This window comes from Lacerta agilis, chromosome 11, assembly GCF_009819535.1.
Source record: "Lacerta agilis isolate rLacAgi1 chromosome 11, rLacAgi1.pri, whole genome shotgun sequence".
In the NCBI taxonomy this organism is placed as follows: domain Eukaryota; kingdom Metazoa; phylum Chordata; class Lepidosauria; order Squamata; family Lacertidae; genus Lacerta; species Lacerta agilis.
Genome location: NC_046322.1, coordinates 30,993,542 through 31,014,848, shown reverse-complemented (window position 1 = coordinate 31,014,848; position 21,307 = coordinate 30,993,542). Strand labels below are relative to the sequence as shown.

At 40.2% G+C, this 21,307-nt stretch overlaps 1 protein-coding gene across 5 annotated transcripts in view; it reads right to left on the bottom strand.

Annotated features, from left to right (window-relative positions):
• The window catches only part of VCAN (versican), a 121,331-nt gene that overhangs the window by 30,119 nt on the left and 69,905 nt on the right, over positions 1–21,307 (bottom strand). For 3 of the 5 annotated variants that reach the window (XM_033164150.1, XM_033164155.1, XM_033164151.1), the window contains 4 exons: positions 9,827–15,148; positions 7,809–7,922; positions 5,868–5,981; positions 2,058–2,105 (listed from right to left, as the gene is read on the bottom strand). In XM_033164150.1, the coding sequence (XP_033020041.1) occupies positions 2,058–2,105; positions 5,868–5,981; positions 7,809–7,922; positions 9,827–15,148 (5,598 nt within the window). The remainder of the gene's footprint in view (positions 1–2,057; positions 2,106–5,867; positions 5,982–7,808; positions 7,923–9,826; positions 15,149–21,307) is intronic. The other 2 variants (XM_033164153.1, XM_033164152.1) reach the window with 2 other exon arrangements.

Below are 21,307 nucleotides of genomic sequence, written 5' to 3'. Positions count from 1 at the left end.
TTATCATGCTCAGGGGCAAACGGGTGGTTCAAATCCAGTGAGGATCTACATTGAGAAAGAGAGTTCCATTCTAGCCTACTTCCTGACATAAGCATTTACTAGGAGAAGGGATATTTGGATATTTGTGGATGTTTTAACATATAACTCTCTACCAGCATTCCAAAATGGTACAGTCCCTGCAGAGCTCCACTTCATCTTCTTTCCAAAAGGTTGCACTCTACTAAATTCTGCCCATTGAAATTGATGTACCCAAGTTAACCATGTCCTTCCATTTGAATGGGTTTAGAGTCATACAGTCAGGTTGCGCTCGCTGCGGGATACAAACGCACCGAACCCGGAAGTACTGGAACGGGTTACTTCCGGGATTCGGCACTCGCGCATGCGCAGAAGCGCTAGATCGCTCTTTGCGCATGCGCAGAAGCGCTGAATTGCGTCACGCGCATGCGCAGACGCAGCGGCGCAGGTTGCGAATGCGCCTCCCGCACGGATCACGTTCGCAACCCAAGCGTCCACTGTATTCTGAGCAGGACTGACATTAGATACAACCCACAGTATGGTGCTTAGTGTGAGCCTGTTCGACTAGATAATCCATGAAATTTCCTGAATCGGTGAATAATTTAGATACAAATAATAATAATCCAATGCGACCCATGTGCATAGAGACACTTTCTTTTACAACATTCTAGGCATTCATAGTTAAAATGTATTGCATAAGAATTGAAATGCAGCTTGGCATGTTTATGGTGTTTTAAAAGCTGTTTCACTAAACCCAGGGGTCATTATAGTGCAGCAGTTCATTTTTATTTATGGAGGACGGGTGTTTTATATATTCACATAATCTCTTTACGATAACTTCAGCATGGATATTATTCTTCAGACATATCTAAGTTATACTGTCTAGAGATTCTGAGCAGAGTTGCTTTTAAAAAAATGTTTTAGAGCTGTTGGCTTGTTGTTTTTAACTGTTGGAACAAACATTTGACTATAACCCTCATCTTGTTTTAAAAGTCCTCTGAAAATGCGAGAAAAGCAAAGTCTGAACCACAATTACTATCAGTGTCAGTAGGGTATAGTTGATAAAGCATTGAAGGTTCAAATTGCCTTAGCCATGAAGCTTACTGGCAAGTCACTTTTTAGCCTACTTTACCATAAAGGGCTGTTCTTAGGATAAAAACAGTATTAGTTCATGGATGCATCTCTGATGTCCTTTGGGGAAACACGGAATACAAAATGTGGTAGGTAATGGGCATGACATGCAAGATTACTCAGAATTTCTCTCTATTTTTTTTTTTAAAGTTCGGTTAAATATCTCTCTAAGAAAATAGAGAATTGGTTGATGATCCATCATTGCAGAGATAGTTTTGCTTTTCATTTGGTAAAATGACGATCAGGCTTAAAAGGGAGCGGTTGAGTTTGGGCACGTCTCCAGGTGGGAAACTGTAAAGCCCCTTGTTCTCATATCGTAAGGTATTTAAATGGGACTTGGGTTAGACAAGCCTTCAAATAAAGGATGCCTTCAAATAGAGGACTGTCTGCTATAAAGGAAGGCACATGGCCACTCTAATCCCACTTTCCTGTCTACATGTTGTGCCCAGTTAAGCTGCCTGAAGAGCCCTGCTGCCAAGCAGGGTCCTGTGCAGACAAGCGCAGTCTGAAAACTCCCCAAGATGGCTTCACTTCAGGGCATGAGACAAAATGGGTTTAGCAAACATATAAGCAAAAGCTTGTAAATCTAATTTAGCCAAATGGCTTTCAGAAGTGGCATTGCTTCCCCCAGTCCTTCTCAGCTGTGGGAACTGAGCTAGAAGCTATTTCCAAATAGAAATGCTTCTTTCCTTCCCGAACTACAATGACTTCCAGAACTGAGCCTGTGGGGAAGGACAAGAGCAATCACAAACATTTGGACAGGGAACTAACTCCTTTATAAAACGGAGCACTTTTGCTAACAAAGAAATCATTTGTTTTCCTTAGGAAAAGGAGGAAGAAAAGAAAAGAGGGGGAAAGGGGGAAAGAAACCATCTCTGGCTATACTGCCCCAAGGAGGGTTGTCTACTCACAATTGCATCTGCGCAGTTTTGGCAGCAGGTTCACATGCACATCTGCATCTGGTAAACAGTGCAACGAAGGTTCAATTTTACTTAATGTTTATGTATATGTAAAGAAGACTATATAACACAGTAAGGCTGAGCTGTACTGCCAGGAAGAAATGGCGCCAAAAGCAAAACCTGAGCTATAGGAGCAGAGTGCAAGAGGAGAAGAAGATGAAGAAGACAGAGGTGAAGGCAAAGACAAAGGAAGACCATAGTTTAAAGCACGCCTTCTACTTTGTTCCAACTGTCCTGGAATAAATATGCTGATTGTGTTGCACTTCTTCAAAATAGCCACCCAATTAAAAAAAGTCAAAAGCCAGTGTTAGATGCAGCCAAACCCAAAAGCAACATACCCCATCTATTCACACCCCTCCATCTACCCACACATATACAACCTCAGCCATACACATTGATATCCCACATTTGCACTGTCATTTTAAACTCCCCTCACCATCATTTGCCCTCTTTCTCATCCCATCCGTATCTGTGGTATTAAGGGGGGGGATGAGAATGGAGCCTTTATCTAAGTACAACTGCAAGGGAAATACCATATTTTTTGTGTGTATAAGACTAGATTCCCCCCCCCAAAAAAAATATTCAAAATTTTGGGGCGTCTTATACATGGGGGTCATCTTCCCCCATTTTCTTAAATTGGGGTCCCCCAAAATAGTCCCCGTCTTATAGACGGAAAAAATAGGGTAATTTTCAAAAGGTGGCAGCATGAGGGGAGGAGGGAGAAAAACATTTCCCCCCCTGCTGTCACCCAACCATCTCTCTACGAAAACTCTCCCCCCCCCCATACAGTAATCAGGCTAAGAAGTAAGCTCCTGTTCATTTAATGGGATCTTTTTTAAGAAGCTGGGCTGCCACAGGGCTGAGAAAGGCTCTGGCCCTCTGGTAGCTTACCCCCGGTTTTACAGTCTGATCTGGCAATGAACACACTGAATCCAGTGTTAGTTGCAAATAGACAGGGAACAGTATTCAGACAGCTTTTTCACAGATGAGGTCTACACAGCTCAGTGATAGAACATCTGCTTTGCATGAAGACGGTCCCAGGTTCAATCTTCAACATTTATAAAAGGGCTGGGAGGGACCCCTGCCTGAAACCTCAGAGGGCTACTACCAGTTATTAGAGATAATACTAAGCTAGATGAACCAACAGCCTGACTCAATATAAGGCAGCTTCCATGTTCTTGGGTTTCTCTGCCTATTGGAAGAAGTGAAGGAAGTGAAAGCAGTCAAATACCAGTGAATCTTTATGTTTCCATATTTCAGTTCTTCCATCTCTTTCACTGTGGCAACCAGGATTCACTGGCTAATGTCCCTTTCTTGGCCCTCATGTTCCCCCGCTAAGCTGATACTGACAGAGAAAATATCAACACTGGCTGAATGCCAACTGCCCTGCATACAATTACCTTATCTTCTTGGTACAACAAAAAGGTCACCTACATCTTCTCTAATATTAGTTCAAATGCTCACAAGCACTCAGAAATCCATTTGGCAAACAATTGTTTTTACAGGCCAATAACTAGTTCTGGGAAACAACAGAATCATTCACTCATGCCCTTTCGTGGCATAGGAATGCATGGTTCTGTACTTTTTGGCTTTGCTTTAGATCTAATGAAATCAGGTTCATTGACATGAAATCAAAACTGCTTTCCAGACAGCGGTCCATATTTTCTTTCCCCATTGTCTGGTAGAATGGGCAGGGGGTAGGGGCTGGCATTGAATGCCTTCCTGCGATCCCAAACCACTGCAGGACTTTCTGTGGAGGAAATTTAAATTCCAGAGTTGACTGAGCTGAGGTCTGTTTCAGACTGACAAACGAGGAAATGTTCACATTAAACATTTCAAATACATTCTCCCTGGTCATAAAGCACAACTTAAAGCTACCATGAACTTCAGACTATTTCAGCGTTAAGGATTTGTTGTGGGAAGATATTTTCAGAAATATCTTTCTGCTGTAAAAACATGGGTCAAATTCTTGTATTAAAGAGGAGATTTCAGGAGACTTTTCCAGCCTATGCCAGACTACTGCAAAACTGAAATATAATGAGTGCTGGACCTAGTCCTATTCCTGAGGCTTCAACATTAACAAAACAAAAGCAAAAAAAAAAAGTCCCTTCAGGCTCATGGAATATTTTTAAAGCACTTTCAAATTCACAGTCTTTCGCCCAGTAGGCTTACGATGAAAGGCAAGCCTGAAACATGCCAATGTTTATGTAATTATGCCTGGAAGACACTCTTGCTCTAGCTGTGAGTGAATCCAGTCAGAGCAAGATGGGGGGGTATTTTCCTACATGTGAGGGTGAATGCAAAGGGGTAAAACCCACAACTTTTAAAACCTTCAGCTCATTTTTCATCCTGGAAATTTCCCTATTACCTTTGGACAGGCCTGAACCCATGCTGGAAGACTCGTGTTTATTCTGTAATGCCACCTTTACAAATGAAGGGCAGGGAGGTAATGTTAAAAGAGTGCTGGAAAGCCCACAGCAACACTACGTAATTAACTTCTCCGTAGGGCCATTACGTTAGCATGCTTGACCAGAAGACCCAGACACAAAAGGAAAGAAAAACATGGTGTCACCTTGAGAAAGCCTTGTTGAATTCGTTAAGGACTCTCTCAGGTCTGCAGTGTTGGTATGTTAGCATTCTCATGTATTGCCTTCACTGTGCCTATCTTGTAAATGGCAGAAATGTCATTTCATGGCTTTTGGATTCCACTGTTTACTTTTCTCTGTAGTCTAGCAACACCTGGAAGGCCACAGGCCTCCAATCCCTGGGTTGGTGAATCTAAGGTCCCCTACATGGTGCTGAAGAACAGCTGCATCATCTCTGCCCACTCGCCATACTGGCAGGGCACGAATCTTTGTTGGTTCATGGGAGTGAAGTGTTTATCCACTGATATGATCTGAAGGACCTCGTGTTTCATGTCTTAATTCAAGCAGAACATTTCTAAAATCAATTCACATTACAATTCGTTGTTGTTGTTGTTTAGTCATTTAGTCGTGTCCGACTCTTCATGACCCCATGGACCAGAGCACACCAGGCACTCCTGTCTTCCACTGCCTCCCGCAATTTGGTCAGACTCATGTTGGTAGCTGCATTTAAAGGCCCATAAATTCAGTATGCTTATTAGCCAACAAAGTGGGTGCAGGATTACAGGGATTATGGGAGTTGTAGTCCAACAATATCTGGGCACCCACAGGAGTCTTCCCCCGCCCCCACCCCCAAACTCTACACCTGTGTAAACACACACACACAGAAGAAGAGACTTGCCAACTGAGGATAAGATTTATAGGATGAAAGAGACTTTGGTCGACAAAGTTATGTAACAATAAATTCTTTTTTGTATTTTCTGTAGCAGACTAATGCAGTTACCTTTCTGGAATCTGGAATATCATCGTCCAGGGACAGATCAAAGAACATAGATTAAAGAACCATATCCCAAACTTACAACTTCATTTTTTAAACATCACTCTTGAAGTCAAATGTTGGGAATGTAAGATGACAAACTAAAATCAAGCCCAGAGGATTAATTTTCTACCTCAGTAAAAGAGACTACAGCAACCCCCCCACCCCCAGTTATGACTATTTTCAGCAGGAAGGAGAAAGAAAGCAAAGCAACACAAGCGAAAGAAAATAAAATAAAAGAAAAATAATTATCCATTAATTGCCACCACCCTCCCAATAGAGGCCTGATTTGTTAGCAAATTTGCATATTTGATTCCACCGTAACCACAGTAGAGTTAACTATAAATTTCAAACTGAACTCACCTTTTTCGCAAAGAGCCCCAACATAGCTTGGAAGACAAAGGCAAGTAAACGTATTGATGCCATCAATGCACGTAGCTCCATTTCTGCAAGGGCTGGATTGACATTCATCAATGTCTGCCCAAGAAAATGAAACGGGTATTAGAATGAGGTATTGTCCTCACTTGCAATATAAAAGAAAGCTTATCTGTATTAATAATGTCAAATAAATAATGTACATAAATTGATTTCAGATATCACAATGCATAAGGACCTAACAATTTTCTTCAACATTTGCACAGAGTTCAGCAGCATTTACACCTCAGAATTTGCAGAACAATTCTAAACAAAGTATACACACACCTGAACATTTTAAACCATCCTGCATGACCACTGGGTCTGTAACCTGCATCCTCGGTTTCTACCTCTCAGAACTTGTAGTAGTAGTAGTAGTAATTTATTTATACCCCACCCATCTGGCTGGGTTTCCCCAGCCACTCTGGCTGGCTCCCACCAGAATAGTAAAAACACGATAAAACATCAGTCATTAAAAACTTCCCTAAACAGGGCTGCCTTCAGATGTCTTCTAAACATCAGATAGTTGTTTATTTCCTTGATATCTGATGGGAGGGCATTCCCTCTGCCTGGTTCCCTGTAGCCTCACTTCTCGCAGGGAGGGAACCGCCAGAAGGCCCTCGGTGCTGGACCTCAGGCTGGACGATGGGGGTGGAGATGCTCCTTTAGGTATACTGGGCTGAGGTCATTTAGGGCTTTAAAGGTCAGCACCAACACTTTGAATTGTGCTCGGAAATGTACTGTTGAGGGAAAGAGTACTGTAGCTCATTCTCTCTCTTTTTTTAACCCTCAGAATATCTTTGTGATGTATCCAACCTATTCTAACCTGGGACCATGGAAGACTGAACTCCTATTAGGCTGCAATGGATGCATTTCACATTATTGCGGTAGACATTGCCATCTGTTCCTAATGTCCTTGCCCTTTCATATCCTGGTGGTCATAAAAACATAACTCCAAACAGTAGGGGTTGTGTCCGGTGAAGGTTGTCCTGTGTTCCCCAATCTATTATTGGGGTTGCTCCAACCCTCCAAAACAGATTGAGGGCACATGCAGTGAGAGGAGAGGGAGGGTTCCATTGCACAAGCAGAATTCCTTGTACAATTGGGACAACTTCATTGGATACAAACATAGGAATCCCAGAGAAATTGGCTAATCCAAGAACGATAGGCTAACTGTTTACAGAGTCCATCATCACAGAGTCTTGCCATTACCACAACTGTTTTTGTCTTCATGCAATGTGACTGGCCTAGCCAATCAAATAAATAAATAAATAAGCCCATTCATTAATTCATTCAGTGAATATGCTCATATTTCTGCCTGTAATAACTACTCCAATTTTAACTTATCTTCAGCACATGTAGAAGTCTTACTTCCAATGTGCTACTAATCTGATATCTAAACTGGAAGAACTTTCAACAAGCTATTAGCAGCATTCAAACATTTGAGGCAGTTATTCTTCCTCATCCATTTATAAACACCAGATATTGTCATTCATAAATATTTCTACAGGATTTGCATGTGTATAATTTGCAGTTGATCATCTTAGTAGATCTCACAGAGATTTGCTGCCTGGTGTGCAAGTTTGTATACAATCTACCTCATAGGAAAGCATATGGAATAAGGCACATTTTGCTGCTGTACTGGATACAAATTACCATCTTCCCGTTGGCTTTTGTCCACTCAGCACAGCGGAATGGCACATGAAAATTTATTCCCATACACAAATTGCATTTGCGGATTGCACCGAAAATGCACAAAGTTGGTAAGCAAGCAAGAGTTTGTCTTGCTTGCTTACATCAGTCTGAGTCTTCTGGTACTGCAATACCATGGCCTGTGTTGCACATTGGATAATCAGATAATCAGATACCAACAAAGGCTTTGCTTCTTACCTACTTCACACTGGTCACCACTGAAACCCGGCATACAAGTGCAGATGTAGAAAGAGTCACGTGGATAACAAGTTCCCCCATGCTGGCATGGATTACTCTTGCATGGCTCTTGGCCTGTAAAGTGAGTTCATGGGAAATTGCTATATTTTGCTAAAATTGCTTGTTGGGTGCTGACTCTCTTTCAGCAGAAAGACATTTCCTACTTTTTAGCTGGTTCTGTCAGATTTGCTACAGTTGCAGATTAGACAGAAACCAAAATCAATTCATCATAATATGCAGCAGTAACAGTAAATCAGCCACCATCCATGTTGGCAATGCAATCCTTACTCGCTGGTGAAAACAATTTACTTTCAGCAATATTTCATTTTCTTCAAATGACATTTTGTATTATTTTTGGCAACTGCAATATTCTACTGAGGATTTAGTTGGCATGACATGACAATTAATTATAGCCGAAAACAGTTAAAACATATGTGCACAGTGAGTGAAATATGCATTTATCTGAACGGGGTTAGTTTATGTGGAATGATTGGGTACACAGAACATGCATTCCTATACCACACTTCTTGTTTGTCATTCTGGATATTGTTTGCTTTCCATCAAGCCATATTCTCATTTTGTTTCTTTATATGGTTATTGAAGGACTAACTGACTACAGCCATTTTCAATCATATCTATAGCCTTGCCATGGGAAGACTTCAGGGAATGTTTAAGACTATAATCTTTTACACATGTAAGCTACCATTATACAGAACCTCCATGGCAAGTCATTGTCACACATAAAACATCTTCACGACATGAAAGTAGCATCAATCAACAGGGAATCATATTTATATTTGATAATAAACACATTAAGAAGGTGTAAATCTGTCCTGTCATAAAGGAACAGATCATGCCCCAGAGTGCCTCCTTTAATGATTTAATCACAAATACAAATAAAAAAATCCTATGTCTTCAAATTTATCTGTCTGGCACTATTTGTAATGCTTTCTGTCATGGTTGACAATGGGAGATCTCCACTAATGTCAAGGACTTTTACTGAAGGACAAAAAAAAAAAAACCCTAAATAAAGTTGAGGATCATCCTTACATTTTAAAAACAAAACAACCACAAACTTTAAAAAGAACTTGAGAACAATAGCATAATTTATCACAGCCATACCAAAAGTGCCACCAAGAGTACTAGGAAATCATCCATTTGTCATGTTCCCTCAACAGTGGGAGCTTATCACATGTAAGCAGTTGTTCCAAATGCAGAAACCCACACCAACAGCAAATCCTATACATGCCTAATCAAAAGTCTCATTGGGTGGGGCTTACGCCTCAATAAGTGGGTATAGGATTTCAGCCTGAATCCCACCGTACCCCATGTACAAAAGAGTAAAATAAGAGAACTGATGCAGATTCAATGGGTCAGAGAGATAATTGCTATCCACCTCTTTAGTCAGGTGTGATTTTCTTTCATTCCAGGATTGGGATACAATTGTGAATCCAGTCAAAATTACTATTAGTAAGACTCATTTTGTAGCATAGGTATATCTGGCTGAAGACAAATATGTCTGCATTATTATGGACATATCGTAGTCTAATAACCTTAGAATATCTGTTAACATAAAAAGACTTGTTATTCTGTAAATATTCCAAAATTATTTCCCCATGTAACCCAAAGTTTCATGGCTCTCTTACACAATGTGCCTTTTCTTCATGCAATCAGCCTTCACTGTTGCTAGACTATGAATGGGCACATGTTACATGTGAATCTGCCAGGCCTAGATACAGCCAAAAGTAATTGATGGGGGAAAGGCACTTCTACCAGCCATACCCACAAAAGATCAAATTCGCCTAATACATTTGTAAATGTGTCTATGTGCTCAAAAAAGGTTGAGATTGCAAAAGGTTGATGAAAAATGTATTGTGAGACCTAACAGTAGTATCTTCAGAGTTTACTATATTGTATCGTCAGGCCAATATTTTCACGTGAGTGAAGAACATTTCAGTAGGGGAAAATTTAACTCTTACCTGGTATCTGAACTGCTGTGCCTTCGACTGAACCCCCACCTGTGCCAATCAGGAAATCTGATCCATTAGTTACATCCAGAAGCAAAAGTGGTGGTGTTACAAGTTCAATGCTGTTTATGCCCCCTGTGGTTCTTGCATGCTTAATATATTCAGGAGTGTTTTCAGAGCCTGGGTTTTTAGTTGCAGCATTAGAGGAAACAGTCGTTGGCTTCTTTTGCCCATCCAATGCAGTCTGGGTTTCCACAGTTGTGTCTACTGATGGAGGGGATGAAATTGGCCAAACATCGGCTTCGCCATCAGTCCCAAATACTCCACCTGTTTTACTTTCATGTGGAATGGGAGACGGTGTGGTGCGTATCCACAGTAAGTCTCCATCAGCACTATTTTCATCTAACTGATTTAGCTCCTTCTCATGAGAAGTTTCCTCTTCTGAACTAGAATCTAAAATGTCAGTTCCTGGATCTATAAATGTTGTTGGTTTAGCTTCTTCTGAAAGAGACTCTCCAGGAGCAATGGTTCCTTCGACAATAATCACTTCTGTTGAACTTTCTGGCTTTTCCTTAATTTCTGTTACAGAGCTAGGCACAGATTCAGTGGTCTTGCTTTCTGATACCAGTTTGGGAGAATATGCTAATGGGGACTCGGTGCTTCCTGAAGACTCTTTCAGGGCAGGTTTGTATGTTGCTGTGATGTCAGCACTAGCTTCTCTAAAGGTTTGTACCGGTGACAAATCATGCTTGTCATTGTCAACTGATGATGAAGTACTTGGCATGATGTCTTCAGGATACTCAGAAGCTTCATTGTGTAAATAGACAGTCACAGGCAACTTTGGAGTTTGAGTTGCAGGATGTATTTTTTCTGGATCTGTTTCTATGGATTCTGTGGCTTCCGTTTCCTTCATTCTTTTGTAGGCCTCCTGGGTTGTTTCTTCAGACTTTGTTACACTTTGGGAAGCAAGTTGTACAGTAGCTGTGCTTTCTTCAGATTTGTGTGTTGTCAAAGATTGCCATGGCTCAATGGGTAGGTATGGCGGCGTAGGAGCCACAAGTTTCTTTTCATCCATATCTACTTCTCCTTTTCCTGAAGAGTCTGCAGTAGAAGCGATTTCACTTTCATCAGCTATTGCTTGGTTGTCTGACAATGTTTGTAATTCAGAGTTGTCTTCTATTGTAATTTTGGAATCTGTATGTTTAGTTTCCGTCTCTAATTCTTTGTCCTTTTCATCAGTTTTGGAGCTGGTTGGCGATGACATGGTAGATCTGACAAGAAGTGGCAAAGTTGGAAGTGATGCGGCTATTTGGGGCAGCTCTTGAGTAACGGTAGTTTCTGTTGTGAAAGGTGTGGCATCTCCTGAGCCCACGTCATCTGATGTTGTTGTTAGATCAGATATGATGGGCTTGCTGAATATGAACTTACTGGTTACAGAACTCCCTTGGCCATCTCCAAAGCTATCTGATTTATCAACAGCTAAAGCAATTGTAGGCGTGGCAGTCTGAATTTCTATTACAGAAGTATAAATGCTGTACGTTGAGGGTCTCTCAGAGCCCACAGTTCTTTGTCCACCTATGTCTTCAATATTTGATTTCAAGTCATCAGCATCTATAATTGTTGTTTCATCAGATATTATTCCATGACCTACATCAATGAAGCTGGAAATATCCACCGAATAATTCCTTTTGTCACCAGGCAGTGGGATAAGTTCCTCAAAGTCTTTTACACTGTTTGTGGAACTTTCATCTGCAAATGTCTCTGAAAAGTCACTATCCGAGGTTGGTAGCATTTGTTTTTCTTCTCTGTGGGTGGGTGATGATACCAATTCTATTTCAGATCCATTCACTGCTTCAGCAAGGTCCACAACTTTCAAATTATTTTTGCCAGGTGTATGAGATGGTGGTATTACTCTTTTTGGCAACTGGGTAGGTGATTCAGGATAATTTTCCATGGTGTCCTGCCAGCCAGAACCTTCTCCAGATCCTTCGTGAATTGCTATTCTCATCATTTCAGGTTTCGGGGTGGGTTTAGTTTCTTTAGCCATTCCAAGAGTAGGCCTTCCAATAAATGATTCAGGAACAGGAGTTGTGTCTTCATACATCACCACGTGAGAAGCTTCCTCCTGCGAAATTCTATCAGTAGCTACCAATGTTGATAATGTTATATTTTCCTTCTCCTGATAGCTATTTTCTAGGTTTTGAGAATTTTCAAGAATGAGTTGCTTTATAGTAGGTAATTCTGTGTCAATGACCCTTGTATCTAGGGTTGATGCATTAGGGGCTATTTTGTTTCTTCCTGCAAGCAACTCTACTGCTATAGTATATGGATAATTATTAACATTGCTGAAATCCTCATGTGTTTCAGTGGGATATGTATCAGATTCTTTTATTTTTTCCTCTGAAGTACTTGCTTCTGAACTTCTAGGATGTAGAATGTCAAGACTTAATGTGCTTGTGCTGACATTTAATATAGCAGAACTTATACGCACAGTGGTAGATGGAACAGTAAAGATTGAATCTCCTGAGCCTTGTTCTGAAAAAAATGGAGCATTACTGGTTGCTTTTACCGGCTTGTACCCTGTAGACACGGAAGGCTTGCTGCTGTCCTCAGTTGGGTAAACATTTTGTGCCAACTGTTCTTTCTCTTCAGCTGCTGGCGAAGGGCTTACAGGTTCATCTGGAAATGTTTCAGACTCAATTGTGAGGATCTTATCATGTGAAGAGAGATTCTTTTGCACAAATTCAGTTCCAGGTGTGACATCAATTTTTATTTCTTCTATGTATGGGATAAATGTAGAAACAGTTGAAATTCCTGCCTGTCCAGTTAAAGGTTCTTTTCTTTTAATGAAAGATTCTTGTGTTACCTCTCCAAAGGTCTGTACCATTTCATCTGATGTTTCAGCAGCATGTTCTTCATCAGAATTCATTTCATCTTCTAATGGAGGGTTTGTAGTAAAAGCTATTGTTTCTAATTCAGCTGGTGTTTCTCCTTCAGTGTTTGTAATTCCTGCATTCACTGAAGTGAATGTGGTGATGTAGTGACTATGTGTGTCTAACTTTGCAGGTGCATCAGTAAACAGCATATATCTAGATGTCACGCTGCTACCTTTGTTTTCATTTGTTGTTTTTATAGGAGGTTCTGTAAAAGAATCTATGTCTCCAGAACCTTGTTCAATCAATGGAAATTTTGTATTTATTATTCTTTCTGTAGGACCTTGAGTCACAAGTACTACACTACTTCTGTTATCTCCCGATTCCTCTCCAGAGCCCACATCCACCAGGTCAATTATCTCAGCAAAGATGGTTGGAGAAAAGTGTCCAGTGCTTTCTGGTTTGGCAGATTCCATTGTTTCATTTATTAAAAACTCAGAACCTCTTTCTTGCAGAATAATGTTATCTTTCAATAGTGCAGGAGTGCTGACAGAAAGGATGGTAGTGCTTCCACTTCCAATTGACTCTGCAGATGATGCCACACCAGATGTCTCAAACAAGTCAATTTTCTTTTCAATTGCTGTAGAAGATGTTATCATCTCTTCATTTGATTCCAGAATAGACTTTTCACTAAATGGCAATTGTGTGACTGCATCCAATTCATGTTTTACTGGTCCTCGGTTATCAGTTATATCCTTTGATACTTGCACTTCAGTTTTAGTTTCCATGGCCTTTCTGTCTGATTCAGTACTTAACACTTGCATTGTGGGATCAATGATAATTGCATATTCCAAAGGTGATGAATCTGTGTTAAGAGTGTCCAGCTCCTTCACTTGTGTGTCAGTGCTTCCAGGCTGAGATCTCAATAGTAATGAACTCAATGTAGTAGCTATAGTGATAACATCTATTTTTTCAGTACCTGGATCAATAAATGGGGAGTCAGTACTTACCACTTTGTTGGTGGGACCCCCCAAAAGAATGTCCATGCCAGGTTTTCTCCAAACATCTGTGGATCCATCCCCAGATGCTTCATCTATAGGAATTATCTTCTCTGTCGCCTCTTTAGTTTTGAGAGGTGAGGCATCTGTCACTGATACTGTTTTAGTGAGAGTTATTGATTCTTGACTCACAGATCTGACGCTATCTTTACTGAACAGCAACTTTTCTGCTTTAACAGTAGTTGAATACTCCTTGGCTGAGGAAATAGTGCTCTTAATCTTATCATCCCCCACTTTTTCTTCATTTTTGGTAGAGTTCAAAATTAATTTAGGAATAGTTTGGGTAGTAAGAGCTTCTACAGAACTCTGTTCAAGTGTAGAATTCATGTCCTTATACAAAGATGCAGAAGGCTGTGAAGCACTAGGGCTACTTTTTGTAGGGCTGTGTCTGCCAAGATCTGAAGAAATATCTTGAACAGGATTTTTTTCTGTTCCTGTCATTTTTAGTATCGCGGTCGTGGGTTTAGCATTCTCTTGTTGAACATCTCCAGAGCCTTCTGGTATATTCAACAAACTAGGACTTCTGGTTGTTTCTACTGAACTTTCAGCAGTAAGAAGTGTATCTGGTCTAACTGTTGATTTATATTCATCTTGTAAAACATTTTCAAGTGCTGTGCTGTCTTCTATGGTTATGGAAGCAGGTAGCCCACCTGGAGCAAATGTTGTAGTAGAAAACCTTTCAAAAGCTTCTTTTGGGGGTGTTTTTACTGAGTGTGAAAAGCTGTAACTGTTTGACTCAGGCATGGTAGTAGAAGCTCCTGAATATTTTGTATTAATTACAGAGAAAATGCCAGGATGTTTGCTTAAGATTTGATGAAAATCTGTTCCAGGTTGTGTTAATTTCTCTGTAGTGTCTGATAAAGGCTGGCCATGTAGAGATGTTGTTTCAAGGATTTTATCTGTAGTAGAAACTTCAGAATCACCACTAAAGACCAGTTCCGTCATGATAGATTCTGCCGTTAGCTTCTGTGTAGTAGCTTCTCCTATATTTTCAGCAGATTCATTTGGCTGCATTGTGGCAGAGACCTCATTTTCAGACACTACGTTAGTATCATTGATGTGTGAAAATGTTACATTTTTGGAATGTGGTAAACTTTCAATCTGGTCACTCCTTGCTTCTTCAGCATTTCTATCTTTAGGTGCTGTAGTCACCTGCTGCTTTCCATTGATAAACTGCAAAGCCGGTGGAGTTGTGACATCAGTAGTATTCTCACAGTCTTCTTCGTCATCATCTTCTCCAAGATTGTATATTTCTGGGTAGAATAAAGGGTCCAAAATTAAAAGTTCTGCAGATTCCTCATCTGGAGTTGCTGTGCAGGGTTCATCTTCTGTTGAATCGGTATCTGTAGGGGGCTCGTCTATTTCATGATAACCCAATAAATCCCAAACTTCATGCACTGGATCTGCAAAGAAAGAGAGCTTTTAATAATATTTTTAGCAACTGGCTTGACATGGGCATCAACTGTCACAGTAAAACCAAATGCACTGAAAGGAAAAATAGACTGAATGCTCCCGTGTACTTCCATTAGTATCCAGCTATTTAAACACTTCTAATATTTCATTACCATGTTGTTGTTTTTGTTGTACTGAGTCATCCCTCCCCAAGTTTTGTGATACCATGAAATGGAACGAAATAAATATTTCAAAGTTCTTATTTAAACAGAGATACTATAGTCTACGAAGAAAGAGGAAATTGTCGACCATTAGGTGAATAAAGTATTGATGATATCACATGCATAACTACATGCCACTACAGTATGTTCTATCATAAATTAATCTTCCTTAGAAAGTTAGAAAAGAAAATTTAGAGTTTAAATATAGACAGCTTAATAAAAAATAACAAATCAATTAGGTCTTCAAATAGTTCAGCAGCAGTGCTTGAAGGGCAGGGCCTCCTAGTGGCAGTACAGCATTCACTGGGAGAAGGATGCAGCAAGGTGATGGAAAGATTTGAGACGCCCTATCAGAAGCTATGGCAAGAGAGGAGATTGACAGTATCTGGGACCAGTGGCGAAGCTTCATTCTCTAGCACCAGGGGCGAGGAGCAGGCAGGGGCAGGGCTGGCACATGTCCTGGGGGCGGGGTGTGCTGTCCACAGTGGCATGGCATGCATTCTGGGGGTGGGGCTCATGTTCTGGAGCAGAGAGCGCCACCCACGGGGGCATGGCACACAGCCTGCATGGGCAGGGTGCCCAGTGTGGGCAGGGGGCAACCATGATGGAACCCCACCGAGATCGCGCCAATGGGGGCAGTGTGCTCTCATCGCCCCCTCTTCCTCCGCCCCTGTCTGGGACATCTTGGAGACTATGAAGAGGTCCAGGGTGACTGTGAGCGATGATAGCATCTAGATATGTTTGGTCGGGATATGAAGCCAGTGGGTAGGTATGACTGTGTTGAGAGCAAGATGGATGTGGGAAAAGGGACTTGATATCTGGAGGTTCCTTTAATGAACTGACCAAGGTCACGGCTAACTGCCTTGCTTTGCACACAACCTGCTTTATGGGCTAATGAAACTGAAGTAAAAGTATTACAAGCTATTTTAACATCAGGATTATTTTAGGGCACACCATTTTTTAATTACAGAGATGAAAGATAGAGACGTTTTCTCTAGTTTTGTCTCTCCAGCATTTTTTAATAAAATGGAAGTCTGGAGAGCTTTTATTGTAACTGAGAGGCCTGTAATACAAGGGAGGAAGCCCAAACCCTTTATACTGACTATAATTTTCACTCTGCCCTGAGATCTATTCAGGCATATCCAAATACAGCTAAAGTTCCCAGAACTGCTTTACCCCATGATAGTAGTTTCTTGGAAAAGTAGGAGACTGTGGAATTGTCTTCATATACTGCAGTAAACCAATCAATCCCCTGAGGCTATTGAAAGCAACTACCATGATGAGAAAAACTCAGGAATAATTTTTTTCCCTTTACCTAAACAATATCATCTTCAGTAATTCTGAAACTTTTTGTTTGTTTATTAAACTCTCTGCTGCTGTAGTTCAAAACATTTAAACAATCAATTCAAAATTATAAACTGAAAAACTGGCCTCTCTACTGTGGGGCAGTAATAAGACTAAAAAATTCCTGGCCATTGGGTTACTTTTCTCACCTGGGAGGCACATAGATTACTGGTTTAGTATAATTCATTTATAGTAGGTAATAACCCTGATGAAAAGCATCTGTTTTAGGCACCCAGAGAAGACAGAAACATATATACATATGTAGCCAGCAACAGCCTACATCAAGTCTGCATTGATCTTCTTAAGCTTTAAAACATATAATACACACAAAAAAGCAATTTATAGAGATGCAATGCTCCAATATGATTCTGCTACAGATTTAGCATATTTAGATAATTTTAAAACCAGGTTTTCTTCTAAAACACTGAACAGTTGTTCACAACCTAACAGTTCCCCTGGGTGGGTGGAATGGTATTGTATAGCATGGAGTTCTATAATATTACATGAAATACCTTCTTCATGCTACAGTTTTTGTAATTTGGCTGTGATCATCAGCTTTTCAGTCCTCATAGGTATTTGCCTTATGAACAGAGCTTGAATCTGTACCTTTTCTTTTACCTTTTTTGATTTTCTGTTGCTCCTGTCAGAGCACACATTACATCACCTAGGGTTCAGATTCAATGCAGTTCTCTCCATTTGGACTCTCACTGCTTTGTTCAACCTCTCCCCCTATAAAATGTATGACCACTGGAAATCTAGCAATCTGATAGAGGGTTGGAAGACACCATTCCCCCCCACACACACACACACCTCCCTCTCCCTCCCTCTCCCTCACCTGTCTTGAGAGGGGCAGTTGTCAGTTTCAGTAATCTCAGTTCTTCCCCAGATGAAGAGATCAGAAATCCATGCAAGCCATCTAAAGGGTGTATCCATTCAGCTCTCATTTAGGGGATATGGAAGACTAAATTATGCTTCAGGATAATCCTGTCCTCCTAAACTGGGCAACAACACTGATGAGGAATGGTCAGCAAATGAGGAACGATCAAGGTTTAGATAGTTTATATGGGTAGCATCAGCTTTAACTGGATGAAGATCTGTTGAGAACGGTTGGTTCTCAACTGTGCCAATGGTGGGTTGTCTTTTGGTCCCTGGCTCTGGCTTTCTATTGACTACGCTGTTTTCTTGCCTTGCCATAGCTCTCTATAACTGTCCAGCTTTTACCTAGTAGAACTCTGGCTATTGCACATGATAAGAAGCTAGTGATATAAACTATAGACCTTGCTGACCTTGCAACTGCTGACTTGTCAGTCATATTGTCAGCTTGCCAGGAGGGGCATGATTACACTAAAGCATCATTTAGTCTTCCAAATTTCATGAATAATTGCTGAATGAATGCAGCCTTCAAATATCAATGATGAATCTCTGATCCCTCCATCTGGAGAAGAACTGAAACCCCTGAAAGTTGCTAACAGTTTTACTCCCTCTGGCAAGATGGAATTTGGAATTTGCCCAATGTCAACAAGTTAGTTGTGGGGGGGGGGGACATAGCTACCACTACATACACTTAAGTTAAACAAACCAAGCTATGCAAAAATGATTAACTTTTTTATTCTATTCTCCCCTCTCATACTTATTTGTAAGTAGGCTGGCCAAAGTCAGAGTGAAAGTCAGTTTTTTGAAGTCTTGTTCACAATGTTTCCTAGCTGATGTATCCTTGTCAAAGTGCTGTTATCTTTGGCTGTGATTTAAAAGTTTAAGGAATATATGGCTGAACATTTTTCTGTTGGTTCAGTCTTTCACACAAACACATTTAATCAAAGTACACTTTTTGTCCTCTCTTCAACAATTAAAAGAGATATTTGGAGAAAATGTACACTCCCTGCAGCAGTAAGCCCTTCTTCTTCTTTTTAAGGACACATGAAACTTGTATAAAACTATAAATTATTATTAGTCAACTCGGTTTCTTGAAGGCAGTGCTAAAGAAGAACTTATTTATTGTACAATTGGCTTGAAAGGAGTTGAAAATCAAGCAAGTTGGGTGGTCAGTCTTGGTATTGGAGTTTTTAGATTCAGTTACAGAACTTGGTTTACAGCATTGCCTGTATTTCAGTAGAAGAGCATGGAAAAGCAGATGAATGTTTTAATTAGCAGAATCTTCTCAAGTTCCAATTCTTGTCTGAAGGGCCCCATTTCAGACTGTCAGAATTGTTGGCTGAGACCAGAAACATCTGTGCAGAGTGGATGTTGCCAGAGGGAGCATCCTCACATTCTCCACTCTGGCTTCACCACAGCTTTGCAAATGCTTCTTCCAAGCTCAGAAAAGTCATTCATTCATTTCAGTTTAATGCATCTTCTGGCTCAGTGATACACTGGCTCTTTAATCATATTTCGTTGACCTCCAATGTTTTAAATTAGCACCTCAGCAATATCCTCACTCCTGTCTAAATTATAATCTTATGCCATGTCAGCACTCTCAATTTTATTTTTCCAAAACAAGAAATGCAAAGCTTTTCACACCTGTCCTCCTTACACTGACAAATCTGGGTAGTTCTATTTGCACATGTGCAGTTCACACTTATCCGGGCCACTTACACACAAATAGATGTGAACAAGCCACCATTTATACTGCATATCGCCAGAATTTGTGCGGAAGTGAAACAGCTGGAAACAACTGGAAAAATGCACAGTACAAGAGATGCAAGATGAACATAGAACCATTAATAGAATTGCTTCTTTTCTACCTTATGCATGTCAAGATTTTTCTTAGAAATTCCATTAAAAAAAAGATATATTTGAACAAATATGATGGACATTGAGTGCACAGGTGAACACTTTTGACCATGGGACAGGTTACTTTGGTCTGGGATTATTTATACCACCAGAGGTTAATAATAATCTCTTCCTTATTTACTAAAGAGACCATTTATGGTAAAGACAATTATGTATACTATTGATAAGCTGCTTTCAGATAATATTACTGGTAGAACATTCAAAGAAGTAACCCTAGATCTCAAGGGAAATGGGGGGGGATGTTTTACAGTAACTTTTGGGGGGGTTCCTGTTATAGAATTTAGCATCTCTTCTGCTTTTCTTATGTCTTCCATTTCTCTTTGTAATTCATTATAGCCTTTTTTATTATTCACTCATCTGTTGGCTGTAGATTTTCAATATGACTGTTAATATGGTTTTGGATTGTGTAGAATGGTTTCAATAGACTTAATATATATATTAGTGCAGTTCTAAGAAAGTTTAAATTAATGCCACACATCCAAAATGTTGACAATGGCAGTGCTATTTCTTTCTGCAGCTTTAGTTAATATTCAGCTGTCCAAGACTTTTATTTTTAGACTTTAGTTGAAATCCTCAAACCACTTACTCTGAAGAAGTCCCACTGCAGTCAGTATAACTGCACTGGAGAAAGTGGCCTGAAGTAGCAGCTTATGGTGATTAAGTGAAAGATGTGTCATAGATAAAAGAAAGTTATAAAACTATAAAGGCAGCATTTTTAAAGATTGTTCTGTCTCGGAATCTGCATGCATGTATACTGTGCAGTTATTAGCACATGTGGTACAATTTTCAAAGACAAAAATAGCATTTCCATTGAAAATCACGAAGAGAGATTGATTTGCCATGCACTCGTCAGGTATTACAAGACTGAGAGTGGAAGAACCTTACAAGTTCCTATTCAATATTAGTTTGGAATAGCTACATTTTTCCCCTATGTGAGCAACTCTTCTTATTCCAAAGAGGCATCAAGTAAGGCCCAATTTCAATATTGACTATTTCTATTCAGGACCTCTGAGCCTGCCACAGTCTGCACAAAATAAACTGAACCTTATGCAGAATAACTTGAGTCAAAGGGGAAGAGGCCCAATCCAAGCTGAGAAGACTATGGGTAAGCATAAGAAAGCCCAATACAACTTGCCATCTAGCTGGATCCAGAGAGGAAACACCAATGCACAATTAGGTATGTCGCTCCTTGAATTCTACAGCAAGTTCTGCCTGACCAGACTCTGAAAACCACCATCAAAACCCATTAAGGGGGGAAAAGGCAATTCACACAAATGTTGCTAATACAAGAGAGTACCTTTTCATACGTATGGGCACAGAGTAACTGGCAGTTTGTTTGTTCTTAACGGCACTGTGCTCAACCAAGCATTGACAATGATAAAGCATGACACTGTATTACTTTATTTTAGCCAGTGCCTAATTCTTTAACCACCTAAGCAGTTAATGAATGTTTCTTTAATAAGGGGTATACTGATTTGCCAAAAGAAAGGCCTTGTTTCTAGCATACTCTCCTTAACTTAACCTGATATTTTAAACAATCATTAGGTTACAGGATAAACCAAGGAATCTGTTAATGTTTATTCTCCCTTACTAAACGAATACTTCCACCTTGCCTTTTTTAGTCATGGGAATGATCCCATAACTTAATCCCATGTCTAAAAATGTAACCTTGGAAGAGTTTGCCCAAAAACTATATAGGTTTGCTGTGTGTCAGGCTTGGCAATAGCAGTGTCTTTCTTGGAAGTCCCCTCTTGCATAAACTGTTCCTAGCTTATGGTTTTAAGACCTGGCTTAACGAAGAAATCTCATAGTATT